Source organism: Halichoerus grypus, chromosome 5, assembly GCF_964656455.1.
Source record: "Halichoerus grypus chromosome 5, mHalGry1.hap1.1, whole genome shotgun sequence".
Classification (NCBI taxonomy): domain Eukaryota; kingdom Metazoa; phylum Chordata; class Mammalia; order Carnivora; family Phocidae; genus Halichoerus; species Halichoerus grypus.
Genome location: NC_135716.1, coordinates 88,659,581 through 88,675,583, shown reverse-complemented (window position 1 = coordinate 88,675,583; position 16,003 = coordinate 88,659,581). Strand labels below are relative to the sequence as shown.

Sequence of the window (16,003 nt, the reverse complement as noted above, 5' to 3'; positions counted from 1 at the left end):
AACCACCCAGAAATGAAGCTGGTAAGACAGTTAGGAGCTGGTCCAGGAAAGCTGTGATGGCCATCACAGGGGCATTTGATCAGACTTGCATTTCAGAAAGATCCAGGGACCTGGAGGGAGACGAGGTAGAGAATGAATCTGGAGGCTAGGAGACAAAGAGAAGAAAGTTTTGTAATAATCTTACAAGAGGTGGCATGGCCTCAACCGGATCTGAGGCCATGAAATTGTAGAGATAAGGGGACAAACATGAGGAATATTTAGAACACCAGATAATCAACATTTGGGTATGAGGAGTGGGAGAATGGAAGCGTAGGGATCAGCATCTTTGGTAATACCTCCACTGGGATAAGGAATACACGGGGGTCATTGTTGAATCCAAACAGCTTCAGGCCATAGCCCCCACATTTACCCTCTCCTCTACATCTGACGTATTCTCAGTGTCTTGTTTGTTTGGTTTTGGTTTTTCCTTTGAAGGTCCAGAAATGCCCTTGGTGTGTTTGACAGACTTTCAGGCTTATGCCCAGGAGCATCTTTCTAAGTCAACTTGGGATTTTATTGAAGGAGGAGCTGATGAATGCTTCACCCGTGATGACAACATGGCAGCGTTTAAAAAGTCTGGTCTTCTGTATCCTTTCTCTTGTTAAGCTAAGGTGCACTGGGTGAGGGGTCCTTGGAAGGTAGCAACCCTGTTCTCTGCCTCCAAAGAACACAGAGTACTCAAGATATATCAATGGGTTTTGTTGTTATTGTTTTGGGTTTTGGGGGGTCTTCTTGGGGGGTGGGCAGGTGGCCAGGGAGAGGATGAATGGAGAAAAAACATTTCTTAGTGCCTCTGCAGAACTAACAACTGCATCCCAGCAACTCTGCCACCCAACAAGATAGGACAAGAGTCCAAGGTCATCAATTATCTGGGCAGGGAGCAGAAGCCGGTGGGGTAGGCCTAAATCTCCTGAGTTCCTAAACTTCTGGCTTAAAGGAGATAATGTCTGTTGGGAGAGGGGACACAAGAAATATGGAGACCCAAAGAGTCTTTTAAAAAAAAAAAAAAAAAAGATTTTTTTTATTTATTAGTCAGAGAGCATAAGCAGGGGGAGCAGCAGGCAGAAGGAGAAGCAGGATCTCCCCTGAGCAGGGAGCCGGATGCAGGACTCTATCCCAGGACCCTGGGATCATGACCTGAGCTGAAAGCAGCCATTTAATCGACTGAGCCACCCAGGCATCCTGAGACCCAAAGAGTCTTAAGGGTGAAAGGAGGTTGATTTCAAAGAGGAGCTGGGCTGGAACAGCAGCGGGTAGGGCACAGGGTGGTAAACAGCCCACAGGCCACATCGGGCCCACCGCCTGTTTTTGGATGGTCCACAAGCTAAGAATTTTTGTTTTCCATTTTTAAATGGTTGAAAAAAAGAAACTAAAAGAAGAATGATAATTTGTTACAGGTGAAGATTATATAAAATTCGAATTTCAGTGTTTATAAATAAAATTTTATTAGAACCAGCCATGGTCAATCATTTACATATTGTGTATGGCTGCTTTTGCATTACAACAGCAGATCTGAGTAACTGGGACAGACTGCATGGTCCACAGAGCCTAAAATATTTACTATCTGGGGCGCCTGGGTGGCTCAGTTGGTTAAGCGACTGCCTTCGGCTCAGGTCATGATCCTGGAGTCCCTGGATCGAGTCCCGCATCGGGCTCCCTGCTCGGCAGGGAGTCTGCTTCTCCCTCTGACCCTCCCCCCTCTCATGTGCTCTCTCATTCTCTCTCAAATAAATAAATCTTTAAAAAAAAAAAAAAAAAATATTTACTATCTGGCCCTTTACAAAACAGCTTGCTGCCCCCTATAATAGAGAGGTCAGGAGAAAACTGAAAAATGGGATACAATGTGAACACGAGGTTCTGTATTTTCATACTTGTTTGGCACTACACTAGGCCCCTTACTTGCTTTAGCTCATTTTGTCTTCATGAGACAATTATGGAGTTTGGATTATTCTCCCATTTCACAGATGAAGTTTGTATCTTACCCAAGTTTGTACAAGCAATATATCTAGCAAAACCTTTCTACGTTTGTGTATGGGAATAATAATATTTTGTGAAAAATACGCATTTTTGGACCCTGAGACTAAGTCTCTATTGGACTTAAAAATGTGTTTTATATATTTACTATTGTGAATTCTCTACCTTTTTCTAAAGCAGTAGTTAAGTCAAATCTTCCAATGAATTAGCTTCTAGCGAAAAACAAAATAAAACAAAACAAGCCCCCACCATGATCATTCTCTGGGATTTGTCCTCTTTTAGTGACCTTTTCTTACTTTATAGAGACTTGTTTCTAACCCATGAGCAAAGAGCCTAGAACTCCTTCCTGCTTATTCTTTTCTTTTCTAATCCTCGGTATGGTAAGTCAATCAAAGCGTCCAAGTGCTGAGAGTCTGCTCAGGAAGGCAAGACTCAAAGACACAGATCTGTGCCAGAGCAAGGCCAGAGGTGGTGTGGGCCACACGTGCACTGGGAGTTTAGAGGAAGTGGGGTTAATGTGGGCCAGGATGTTAGGAAAGGCTTTCTGAAGGAAAGTTGGTCTGTGTGGCCTAGTCAGCCAACTGACCCCACCAGAGGTTTCTTGGGACCCAGTCTGGTGTAGACCTGCACCCAAATCTGGAAGCCCCAGCCCCATGCAGCAGCTGCATGCTGGAGAGTAACCCCACTAATAGAGGAATCTTTGTTGCTGGGCACAGAATCCGTCTCCGCCCCCGGTACCTGAGAGATGTGCAAGAGGTGGACACCCGGACCACAGTCCAAGGGGAGGAGATCACAGCCCCCATTGGCATCGCGCCCACGGGTTTCCACTGCCTTGTCTGGCCAGACGGAGAAATGAGCACAGCCAGAGGTATGACCCAGCTGCACCTCGAGGCTCCCTTCCCAGGGGCCCTGAAGTGTGCAGGTATCCTTCAGAACAATAGCAGGATTTCTCCCAGAGGGAGCATAGGGACAGCAATCTGGTCAGAATTAAGGAGGGATGTTCACATAACATTTCATCCCAGTTTGAGAAAACATCCATTTCCATCACAAAGAGAGGGTGGCTACAGATGAAAAGATGTGGAAACCAAGCAGGTCATCCTGCGAAGGAGGGATGCAGGCCACTCACAGTCTCTGGGGAAAGGGATTCTCAGCATGACTTCAAGGATAGGGCTCTCTTTGACCTGACCTCTCATGGGCCAGGGCTGGGGCTGAAGGGTGAGTCTCTGAATTTAGGATGAGGAGAGAGTCATGACATGAGGTCCTAACAAGGCCCCGGGCAGGTGTTCCTGCCCAAATGTTGTGTTTCCCTTCTCCTTGACTGACTTTGTCATCTTAGATGACAAAAAGTTTCTTATTGCATATGTCTCCTTCCTAGTAGCCCCTTATTCTCTTCCCCCATCCCTCTGCACCAAAAAATAATGAGAAGAGAAGGAAGAGAGGAGGGGAAGGGCTGAAAATAGTCCTGTGACTCCCTTTATAATCTTTACTCTAGGTCACATCTAGGAAATATTTCATTTGCAGGTTGCCCAGGACTTCCCTGGGATCTTTTCCTTTGACTCCGTGATTTAGGAAGCAATGAATCCAAGGATTCTAGAGCTGCAAGTGGCATCTGTCTGGTTGGGAGCCAAGTCTGGCTAGGCTCAAATATGAATATCCTGTAGGACTATGACTGTTTTACTAAATCTTCACAGTTGGACGTGTGGTGTTTTTGTAGTGGGGCCGAAGAATGGGGTATCTCCTGTTGATGTTAGGAGTTGAAAATATTAAATCCTGATTAGGCCAGAGTCTGCCCGGGTTGTGGAATGGTAGTGACGTTGACCTACTAGAGAATCCTACTGAAAACAACAATCACAGTAGGAAGTGAGAAATACGCAGCAGTGTCAACATCACCGTCACCCCCACCCTCGCCAACCTCGTGATCACTAAGCCTTTGTACAGCACATCACTTAGTAATTTTAAAAATGCTTCCAGGGGTGCCCAGGCGGCTCAGTCGGTTGAGCATCAACTCGATCTCTGCTCTGGTCTTGATCTCAGGATCGTGAGCTCCACGCCCAGCCGTATTTAAAAAAATAAGAATAATAAATAAAACACATAAGAATGCTTCCATATCTAGTATCTTGTTTAATCTCTCAGCAACCCTATAAGAGAGGTATTATTATTTCCCCCCATTTGACAGACGAAGAAAATGGGACTCAAGGCACACAGCTAGGAGGGGGGAGAACGAGCACTCTTCTAACTCAGATAGCATGCTTTCTCCGGGACAGAGCTCAGCCTTCTCCCCTGGCATCACCTTTCCTCACCCTTTGTCCTCTTTAGTTCCCTTCTGCTTCATCAACGAGTTCACGGGCAGCCCATTCTCCCATCAGAAAGCTGCAGCATGTCCAACCAAAATCATTCCGGGGACTGAATGACCGCTCCAGCCAGGAAACTTGACAGGGTCTGGAGGACAGGCTCTACAGCTGGGGGGGAGAGGGGGGCTCCGGGGCTGACCGAATGCCCCCTACGCCCCCTGCTCTAGTGGGAAGCGGGATGAAGTCAAGCTTTATCTCCACTCGGAAGGCAAACAGGCCAGAGGTGGCATGGACTGTGAGGGCTTCTCCCCCGGGCCCAGAGCCCTCCTCCCTCCAACCTGAGCTGTGCTGTTGGCTTTGCAGCCGCCCAGGCAGCCGGGGTCTGCTATGTCACCAGCACCTATGCTAGCTGTCCCCTTGAAGACATCGCTGCCACGGCCCCCAGGGGCCTCAAGTGGTTCCAGCTCTACATGCAGCCAGACCGGCAGCTCAACAAGCAGCTGGTCCAGAGGGCTGAATCCCTGGGCTTCAGAGCTCTGGTCATCACTGTGGATGCACCCAAAATTGGCAACAGGCGACGTGACTTTCGAAACCAGCTGAACTTAAAGATGAACTTGTTGCTGAAAGACCTTCGCTCGCCTAAAGAGGTAGGAAAGATACCAGATCCAATGGGCAGGCATGACAGGAGGCAAATTTCCTCCCCTCCTTCCTCTCCCTTCTCTCTTGCTACAAAAAGTCCCTGAGGGCCTGGTCTTGCCAGACACTGCAGATGTCCCGGCTCAAACAGCAGATCTGGTTCCTGCTATCCAGAGCTACCAGATGAGCAGGATAGAACACAAAATGTCCTCACTCCTGGAGCTACCCAGCCTGTCACCAGAAGTGTTCTGGCCAGGGCTGGGTGTTAAGAAATAGGAAAGCTATGGAAAGGGATTTTCCATGGCGTAAGAGAGTAAATTAACCAAGTTCTTCCAACACTGTCTACACCATTGGACGCTTAGCAGATGATCATTTTGGATGGCACATTTAGGTAAACTGACCTCCTGAAGAGGCTGCTCACAGACAAGGTGACTGGCCCACAGAGTGTAGCCCGCCCAGGCCTCTGACCCTGCTGCCTTGAGAACTGGGGGTCGGTACCTCTCGACACCTAGAACTCCTCCCTGGAACTGCAGTACACTTGTTTGGAATCTGAAATAGGTGACTGCAAAGGCCACTTCCCCATTAAAATCCTACAGTCAGATGGGATGGAATGCCCCAGAGAGAGAAAGTTTTGGCAACATTGGAGTCCCTTGGTTACATTGGAGATAATGGTATCAGCCTTTTCAGCCAGTGGGCAGCTGTGATACTCAGTCAAGTGACTCAACAGTTCTACTCATTAACCACAAATTAGCCTTGAAGGTTTCTGGAATCCTTATCTCAGATTCCAGAGACACATTGGGATTTACAGATATTTGATTCACATGGTGAGCCAAGGTTAGATATAAGGTAGTATCTGATTCAGGATTATCGAAGTATTTCTTAGTTCTTATAACCTTGGGCATATCTCAAGCATAACATGTTACATCGGCCTATAAATGCTTTTGTTTATCCCCTTCACTTACTAAACTCTGACGTTCTTTTAAAGTTGGGACTGTGTCACTGGGTATTATACACAACTAATGAATCATTGAACACTACATCAAAAACTAATGATGTACTCTATGTTGGCTAATTGAACTTAATAAAAAAAAATAAAGTAGGGACTGTGTGTTATTTGTCTTTGTGTCCCCAGATCCTGGCATAATTATAGAGCAGGGCACAATTAATGGTTAATGAATAAGCAGTTGAGATAGTAATTCTTTTGCACAAATTTTGTTAGGAAAAGGAGCTGGAAGTGTTGTTGATTCTGTTACTACTCTTTTAAGGCTTATGAAAGGTGGCTATCTGAATGTGTCTCAGTTTGGAATGGATCAAACAATCCTCAAGGAGCTCAGGTCTAAGGTTCTTTTTTCTTCCCCACAGAGAAATTCAATGCCTTATTTCCAGATGTCCCCCATTGACTCATCCTTCTGCTGGAATGATCTCTCCTGGCTTCAGAGCATATCGCGATTGCCCATCATCCTTAAAGGGATCTTGACGAAAGAGGATGCAGAGTTAGCTGTGAAACACAATGTCCATGGCATCATTGTTTCCAACCATGGTGGGAGGCAGCTTGATGACGTTCCCGCTTCTGTAAGTAGGGTGACTTCAGAGGGGGTATGTGTGTGAGTGTGTGTGTGTGTGTGTGCGCGTGCTCGAGTGTGCCTACAGCATGGTACTCTGTGCACTTTGGCCCACACTCCCCTCTCCCTTACCACATATGCTGGTATATAACTGTTAATTGCAAGAACTTTTAATTATTAACAGTCTAGCGTGTGCCAGGTTATTTTTACAAACTTCACATACATCATCTCTAAATCTCACAACCGTCCTGCAAGATGTATAGCATCATCACTCTTTTACAGATGGGGATCCTGGAGCTTAGAGATGTTAAGTAACTTGTCCAAGTTCACACAGTTAGGCACGACATTCCAAAGGCACTGAGGTCTCCTGCCTTCTGGAGGAAGTGTTCAGCTTAAAGACTGCCTGTGTGCATGGAGTGTAACAACATATTTTCTCATATGACACATCCTGGGAAGGAACAGTTCCTCGCTTAAACGAATAAATAACCATTTTTCACAGTAAAACTAAAAAATGCCATATGAATCTTTTTCTAAAAATCTGTGACAGTCTGTGATTTTCCCCCTATCTTTTGAATTTATGTCCATTACAGATGAAGAGGAGGCAGGCAAGGAAAGAATCTTTAAATGGGAATTAATTGTTGATTTATTTTCTTGGAGATATATAGCTTATATTTTTTCAAGAGATTCTTCTATCACTACTTGATTTATTGTAAGAAAAGGAAGTGTGGGGTGGGGGCACCTGGGTGACACAGTGGGTTGGGCTTCCGATTCTTGGTTTTGGCTTGGGTCATGGTCTCGGGGTCGTGGGATAGAGCCCCACAGCAGACTCTGCTCTCCCTGGGATTCTCTCTCCCTTTCCCTCTGCCCCTCCCACTCATGCTCTCTCTCTCTCACCTCTCTCTAAAAATAAAAATCAATAAATCTTTAAAAAAAGAAAGAAAGAAAGGGAAGTGGGTTTTTTCTCTCTTTTGGCCTTTCTATTACATAAGTAAAACATGTTCACTGCAGATAAATTATAAAATGTACATATGCAAAAAGAAGAAGATAAAAATCACCCCTAATTTCATCACTATCACTAATGACAATATTTTGGGAATTGTTTTTTTATCAACTTCTTAATGCAAAGATGACAGTTTAGGTTTAAAAAGCTACATACTATTTTGTAATTTTTCTCTTTTCACTTTATCAATATATTAAGAACATCATTTCATTTCAGTATATACGTTTCTCTCATTTTTAATGGTGTATAGCACAAAGGGACAATTTATATAACCAACTGCATATTGTTGAACATCCAATGACTTCCAAGCCTTCACTATTTTAAACAATGCATCAATGACCATCCTTAAATCTTTAGCAGTCTCAATTACTTCTTTAAAACGAATTCCAGGAAATGGAGAAGCTGTATCAACCAGTTTGTACATTTCAAGGCTTGTGAAGCTTGGAGGTTTAAGGTGCCAATGACTCACCCCTTCCTCCCCACCAGGCTCTCACTGAGAGAGAAAAGGCACAGAATACCAAGTCCACTTAGAGAATAAGAAGCACAGGTTACTGTAGCTCTCCATAAGAGCTGATTGAAGGGAACAGTTGGGCATCCTACTTCCCATCCCAAATTTTGACCTGTGACCCCAGGAGAAAGTAGATAGGCAGAGCACATGCCAGCACTCTCACCCAACTCCTGCAAGGATGCCCCCAGGCCACCTCCCACACACCCAGAAACTGGCAGAACAGGATGCTATAAAGTACAGCAGGTCCTGAGCAGTCCCAATTGTGCCTACGGGTAGGAACAGAAAACAAAAAAGAGCCCACCACCAGCAAGCAGCAAATAGAGTAGAATGTTGACTCTCGAAATAACTCTAATAAAACAGTATGCAATTGGCTCATGAATCAGTTTAGCTAGTCTTGCTCCCTTGGGGGGAGGACTGAGTAATACATGGAGAAAGAGGCTGAGTAATTGCTCCCCACTGCACTTCCTCAATAGAGAATGACTGTTGGCCAAGGTAGGAGCCAGAGAGAGAATTTCTCCTTCCCCATCATTCTCCCAAGCCATCTGACTTAACAACCAAACCCAAGGGGACGGTGCCGAGATTGGTGTGAAGCTAGTGAAGTACTTCTGGCTCAAAATTTGAGAACGTGCCAGAAAAACTTAGTAAGATAAATAATAGTTTAGGGGCGCCTAGGTGGCTAAGTGTCTGCCTTCCGGTCAGGTCATGATCCCAGGGTCCTGGGATCGAACCCCACATCAGGCTCCCTGCTCAGCGGGAAGCCTGCTTCTCCCTCTCCCACTCCCCCTGCTTGTGCTCCCTCTCTCACTGTCTCTCTATCAAACAAATAAATAAAATCTTTAAAAAAAAAGATAAATAATAGTTTAATGCAGTATTTAAAAAATTAAAATTAATGCAAAAAGTTCCATGGTGAACAAAATATCAACATTTTAAATAAAAATAGGATCTGTTCCTGTGCTTGCATAACCTGCCTCCACACATCTCTCTGTCATCCTGACCCCAGATCCAAAAAAAATTTATTTACAAAAACAAGCACTCACCCACCCTTGCTCACAGGTCAAAGTTTGCCTTTCAATTTTTAAATATTACATCCAAATGTTATTTATCTGAGTGTTTTGGCATTCCTTAAATTTTGTGCCTGAGGCCAATGCTTCACTCCTCTCACCCCAGACCCTCTCTGTGAGGGGTATGACTCTTTGAAGCTCCCATCTCTAGAAGGTTCCATATATTTCCTGTATTTCTTCCTGGGACCGGAAAAAAGGGTCAGCTAGCTGTTGTCCCCAGAAGGCTCTAATGAATGTCCTATTGTGACCTATCGAAAGTAACTCTAAAGCAATACTGTACCCTAGGCTAAAATTCACTCCCTGGTCTGTTTCTCCAAATTCCATCAGCTCCATTGTCCAATACAGCTCACTGGAAGAGTTTGCACAGATGTGTTTATTTCTTTTTCCCAATATCATCGAAATATTCCAAATAATACCATGCTGGGGCTATAAAAATACCCCTTATCTGGACATGCATTCCAGCAGTATTCTCATATATAAGCCTAAAGTATTCAGTTCTCCTCCACTTGTAAATTAGAGTACAAAGTTCTTTCCTCCCTGATTACATATTCTGCTCAGTCACCCAAAGGATCTCATTGAGATAGAACTGCCATTGATTCCTTCTGCAGCAGAAGTCCCCCAGGGCCCAGTTTCGCCTCCTCTCCAGCTGTCTGTCCAAGAGGCATAGAACAGGAGCCCTGAGACAGTTCCAAAACTCTGTCCTCAAGGACCCTGCTCCCAGACTCCGCTGTCACCCCTCCTCTTAGACTTGGAGGTGCTCAGGACTACGGCTCAGTCTGGGGCACTGTGGGTTGGCAAGACCTGGTAGCTGCAGAGCCTGGAACAGGGGAAGCAAGGTGAGAGACAAAGTCTGGGGAGAAACCAGGCCAAGTGATAAGCTGCTTTTGTTTTGCCTTTCAGAGTCTGCAACCCTACCTTGACAGCACTGCTGGTTGCATTCCCAACCCATGTCTCAGATAACCCATACAGGAGTCAGGAACAAGTTGTTCAAACGTGGTGTGTAAGGAACAATGGGCATCCCAGTTACACAAGACAGGCTGTGGTCCAGACACATTTGCTTTGCAAAAAGGACTCAGTGCCTTAGCAATGGAGAGCATTCCTAGCTGTGCCACCGTAGAAACAGAGAAGGCAGGAGAAAACCAAAAGTCAAAATGCACTTTAGAAAGAACATTAAAGTGAAGACCATAAATGGAAAATATCCCCTTTAGGATGTGAAGAGGAACCAAGAGTTTCTTCCAAGCTGTAGATGGTTGGACAAGGAGTCAGAGAGAAGCTACACTCCGTCAGGGCAGAAAATGGCAAGAGGGAGAGCCTGCAGAAAGTCCCTGGGGCTCACGGGGCGCCTGGGTGGCTCAGTCGGTTAAGCATGTGCCTTCTGCTCAGGTCACGGTCCCAGGGTCCTGCTCAGTGGCGAGCCTGCTTCTCCCTCTCCCTCTGCCCCTCCTCCTGCTCATGTGTGCGCAGTCTCTCTCTCTCTCAAATAAATAAATAAATAAATAAATAAAATATTTTTTAAAAATAAAAAGAAAGTCCGTGGGGCTCAGGAACATAGCTGCACTATACTTGGACTTCCTGTTCCTGACCCACATTGAGGACCACCTCTGCCCCATGATCCCCGAGAGTGAAAAATGGAAATCCCTCAAGCCGTGCATGTCTCTTTCTCAGATCGATGCCTTGACAGAAGTGGTGGCTGCCGTGAAAGGGAAAATGGAAGTGTACCTGGATGGTGGGATCCGAACTGGCAACGATGTGCTCAAGGCTCTGGCCCTTGGGGCTAAGTGTGTGTTTCTGGGGAGACCAGTCCTGTGGGGTCTTGCCTATAAGGTGAGAGCGGCAAAGTGAAAACCAGTGGGAAGATACTGGGCTTCTCATTTGCTCCCGGGCTTTACTGTGGTTTGCCATCCAAGCTGAGCTGTTGTTTCAGGTGCCACAGATCCTGAGGGACAACTCCCCCTTGCCCGCCTCTCCCGCTTCCTCGGCAGGGCGTTTCACATTCTCAGGCCCCCTCACCCCCATCTTTTCCTCTTTGCTTCCCTGTCTTCCCAGTGTAGTTCCAATTTCACAGACATCCTTGTCCTCCCCACCACAGCTGGGAGCACACCTAGAACAGCTACTCAGCACCTGGGCAGAATGTTCTTCACCCTTCTTTTTGTCTCTCCCCACCCCCCCACCCCCATCTTGGGAGCAGGGTGAACATGGCGTTGAGGAAGTTTTGAACCTTATAAAAAATGAATTCCACACTTCCATGACCCTCACAGGTAAGTTTTCACAATTCTTTTCCTGATTTGGAGCTGAAGGCCTGAGGGCTACAGAATGGGAGTGGTGACCCCTCTTTCTATTTCCCCTTCCCCAGCCCAGTGGCTGCCTAGAAGAGAAAGGAGGGAATAGATGCCCCAGACAAAGACTGAACACAAACTCAAAAGGTGATACCTTTGCCACGAAAGCAAATGCAATTTCAGATTATAGGAAAAAGGGTCCCCCTGTGCTCTGGCCTGCTCAGATCACACAAGCTGGCTTGTTGGGTGTGGTTCTGTGGGTCATTTTTTCATATTCATGGGCTGTGGGGAGTTGAGAAATTATGTCAAGGAGGAAGCATGGAGGAAATGGGGAGACACATACAACAGGAAGAGAGAATGGGGAAACAGGAGAAGTGCCGTCCTGTGTAACCACAGCCAGAGAAACATGGACATGTCGAAGTTCCATGCAGGTGGACTTCAGTCAAAAATGAAGTTATTGTAAAGTAGTGCTCATAAAAATTTATACGTTTTTAGCAAAGCCTGGGATCCCAGTGACCTATAAAATAGTAGTTCTTAACTAAGATCAACAATGATTGCCCTCTTCAGGAAGAATTGTTTTTAGAGTTTTGAGTTTATTTTTTTCCAGTTGGCACAAAGACTGCAGGGTGGATACTTGTGGTAGTTAGTGCTCAGAGGCTAGGAACACTAAATGTCCTAAAATGTCTGGAGAAGTCTCATAGAAAAGAACTACCCTACCCAAATGCCAATGGCCTATGGCTCTGTCATTGATTGTCTTTGTCTGCTGTAGATCTAACTGATCACAATGTGAAAGGACAAATAAGAGGAACCCCAATGAGACCTCCATTCACTCCTCAATTCTAAAATTTGGTAATAGCAGACACCGTCTCCAGAAGTAAGGAAATAATGAATCAAGAGCTCTGATGTGAAATCAAGACCATTTTCATGCCATTTACTTATTTCCATAAATGTTACAGAGCATCAGTCATGTGCTGAGCTCTGCACATGGCAGGATGTCCAGGTTCTTCTCAAGTCTGGCTTCGGTCTGATATGTAGACAAGTGTCTTATACTCAGTGTCCAAGTTATGTTAGTAGTGTCCATTGGGGTTGCAGACTCAACTTTTGGGCTTGAGTAATACAAATAGAAAACTTAGATCAGCATTACTGCCAGCACCATCCTCCTTCCCACTGAGCAAATTAATTAAGGAAAAAAAGGAGGGAAGAATAGATCAAGGCATGGAAGACAAGGACCGTCAGCTTTGGACCAGAGCCATACTCTTCAGAGCCTATGAAGATAAGTCAGTAAATGACTTGGTGTCACCCAGGCCCTCTTGTAAGGGAGGGGGAGGGCATGAGCATGAACAGATATCATATTGGTGTGTTTTGTCCCTGGGAGGGAGGGGCGTGAAGGATAGGTAGACGCATGAGCTTCTGCAGATTCCAGGAGGTTGAGATGACTTCTCCTGCTCCCCCAAATATTTTCTCCCATCCTTGCAAAATGATGTCTGATATTCTTTTAACAGAAGCCTGTTTGCGGAATTCACAATAACAAAGCTTTTTTATTCTACCAAAAGTTTACACTTAACAATTGCTGCGGTAGAAATGGTGGCTGGAAAATCTCCTTCTGAAATAGAGTGGAGAGCATCCTTTTTTAAAAGGGGCAGAGAAAAAACAGAATTGTGAGTCTGTTTAGGGCTGACAGTTTATACTACCCTCCTTCTAACTGTTGTACAATGAGAATGTATTGTTTTAAATGCATATATAGAAAAATGAGTAATCACAACCAAACATGGGACAGAGAAGGGGGAGAGAGAAAGAATAGGAAACTCAGGAAGAAGGGCATCCGTTGGCATCCTCTGCATAAGAGTCTCTCCCCCAGGCTAGTCCATGGGAAGAAGAGATCTCAGGCGGGGGGCCTGGCTTTTGGTGGAACTCACTAAAATGCAAAATCATAGTGTGAAAGCGCCAAGATTCTGTCACCCCTTAGCCCTTCCACACACAATGCACGTAAGATGCCTGACCCAAAATCAGCACCCAGGAGGAAACAGTTCATATGATTTCTCTCTCCTAATTCCCCTGGAGATGTGTGACATTTTTCCCTAATGACCCTGTAACATCACAGCCCTGGGAGGAGACCTCTATTTGCACTATTGCTGAAAGCAAAATAAGCTTAAAAAGTCATGGGGTTTCTCACCGTGAGACCAATTGCTGAAATTATACTTATAGGAAGGTTAAAATCATGATCTGTCTTGAAAAATGTCCACATATAAATCATACCAACACAGGCTCACTAAAGTCTTATCCTTCATAAGGGAAGGAGGCTGAATTAAAAAGTGTATGAACCTTCTTGAGGTTTATTGTTCGGAATTCCCTACTTCACTTTAAAGTAGCCAAAACATTTTAGTGTAAATATCCTCCGAATTTACAGTAATGAAAAAATTATAAATATGCATTCTCTCTCAAACTTCTACTGAGCCTCTGCCAAGGGCAGGGCAGTGCCCTTGGTACCGCATGAGACCCAGAAACCAATCTGATGAGAGTCGAATAAGTACAGAAACATTACCAAGGTTTATGGGTCAAACGGTCTCAAAATGGAGTCATAACATAATCTGGATGCAACTACTGAGACATTTTTACATCATTTAAATATTATTTTTATTACAATATATAACCAAAGATCATATTTTGGCATCCTCTGTGCTCCTTGAATAGGATTGCCTACTGTGATGGCCCACTATTCTCTGTCCTGGGGAAACCCAAAGCTCTTAAGACCACTGTCCATTCTGAGGAGAGCTGCCTCTAGTACCAAATTCCTGCTTCTGCTGAATAAGTTCATTTTGTGGGTTACTTATGCATCCCATGCCTGCCATTTCTGTCCACTACAATCAACCCAGGCATGGTTTTTAGAGGGGAAAAGAACACTCTCATTAGTTATATTTTCACGAGTAATACATTTTGCTACAGCTGTGTTTTGGGAGGTGAAGATGCACACATCATACATGTGGGAAAAACTTCGAATTAATCATTACACATCCTGGCATTCAAGTCTTTCTGCCTTATCATCACCAAGGATTTCCTGTCTACTCAAGGTTACAGCTCTCCAGTCTGCACCAACAGACTACCCCCTCTTTCTCCTTCCTCTTCGTGCTTCTTATCTGACGCCACTCTCTTCAGTCCCTGCATCTAATCTCAGCTACAGTTCTAATTTTGCATTTTAGTTAAGATCCTCCACTAAAGAAGTGTTACATTTTGCAGCACTTTCCCTTAGAAGACAACCGCTGTATGAAATAATCATTCCATCTCTTATTCCTGACTCATATTCTTCCTTGACACATACTTCCTATATCCCTGAGCTTTATCAGCATTCAGATAAAGGTCAAGTGTATCTATGGCACATATTAATTGATTTTTCAAATGCTAAGATGGTGTTTCTATATTTTTACTATGCCATTTTGACATGGCTGTGTTGAAAGAGGACTCAGGCACAGGCTCACAAAATAATTCTCAAGGCAATCGGAATCACATTATTCCTCTGGTATCCATAATGTTTTTTCAGGGTGGGCACAAAGATCAAGTCAGGCTTGTTCCCATTGGATCATCCCATTACTCATGATGGGGTGGGTTACTGGTGTTTTAGAGAAATAAGCTTGTTAACTGTTCTTTTAGGTTGCCGGTCGGTTGCCGAGATCAATCAGGACCTGGTCCAGTTCTCCAGGTTGTAAAGAAAGAGGGCTAATGACCAGACTGCTGAGGTTGCCCACAGGGGGAAGACAAACTCATAGTGTGGTGCGTGATGCCTTCCTGCCTTGGCCCCATCCTATCCAGAGGCTCATCCCCTGCAAGTTCTATCATTCTACCCCTTGTGCTTCAGGCCCTCCAAACCCCTCCTCTTCCTCAAATGTGACATGCTCTTCTTTGCCTCACTGCTTGTTATATGTTCTTGCTTAAAATCCTCCTCTGAAAGAAAAAATGTTAAAAAGGTGGATCGGGGCGCCTGGGTGGTTCAGTCGTTAAACGTCTGCCTTAGGCTCAGGTCATGATCCCAGTGTCCTGAGATCGAGCCCCACGTTGGGCTCCCTGCTCCGCGGGAGGCCTGCTTCTCCCTCTCCCACTCCCCCTGCTTGTGTTCCCTCTCTTGCTGTGTCTCTCTCTGTCAAATAAATAAATAAAATCTTTAAAAAAAAAAAAAGTGGATCAACAATGACTGAAATATCTAGTGGATTAATTTTTTTTTTTGCATATCCTATGTATCTCTACGAACCAACTATGGGAATTTACACTCTGCACAGAAGAGCTATATGTACAAAATATTCTCCCACCAAAATAATACTCCTATCTGTAGATAACAGGAAAATAATATAGTTAAAGACATGGGCTTTGAAGTCATACACATCCTCTATATCTCTATGAAATAACTATGGGAATTTGTACAGAAGAGCTATCCATATAAAATATTCCTCAATAAAAATCATCCTCTAGGGCTATCAAACAGGACAAGACAGACCAACCAGATGAAAGAAGGAAAGTAAATCAAATGTAGTTAGAACACTTAGAAGAGTAGTAGATACTTTACAGAATCGTGGTCTTTGAAAAGAGGCTCAGGACACGGATTTAGATGACATTAATGGGTTGATAAAAAGAAAAGGGTAACTGACCGGGATCCCTGTGTTAGACCCA

General features: G+C 44.7%; 1 protein-coding gene across 2 annotated transcripts; it reads left to right on the top strand.

The window, feature by feature from the left end:
* The first annotated feature begins 482 nt into the window (after positions 1-482).
* On the top strand, positions 483-15,485 carry HAO2 (hydroxyacid oxidase 2). 2 transcript variants are annotated; one of them, XM_036090114.2, is made up of 7 exons: positions 483-613; positions 2,730-2,881; positions 4,668-4,951; positions 6,303-6,512; positions 10,737-10,895; positions 11,260-11,329; positions 14,993-15,485. In XM_036090114.2, exons 1-7 carry the CDS (start codon positions 483-485, stop codon positions 15,046-15,048), a joined length of 1,062 nt encoding a protein of 353 aa, XP_035946007.2. In that variant the 3' UTR covers positions 15,049-15,485. The 2 variants fall into 2 exon arrangements, with proteins under 2 accessions (XP_035946007.2, XP_077927829.1); XM_078071703.1 differs by lacking the exon at positions 6,303-6,512.
* Positions 15,486-16,003: the final 518 nt, after the last annotated feature.

Coding starts and splice junctions, on each gene's coding strand:
- HAO2 (XM_036090114.2), top strand. CDS start 483: ATGCCCTTGGTGTGTTTGACAGACTTTCAGGCTTATGCCCAGGAGCAT. Junction 2,882..4,667: donor AGAAATGAGCACAGCCAGAG/GTATGACCCAGC, acceptor TTGGCTTTGCAG/CCGCCCAGGCAGCCGGGGTC. Junction 11,330..14,992: donor CACTTCCATGACCCTCACAG/GTAAGTTTTCAC, acceptor CTGTTCTTTTAG/GTTGCCGGTCGGTTGCCGAG.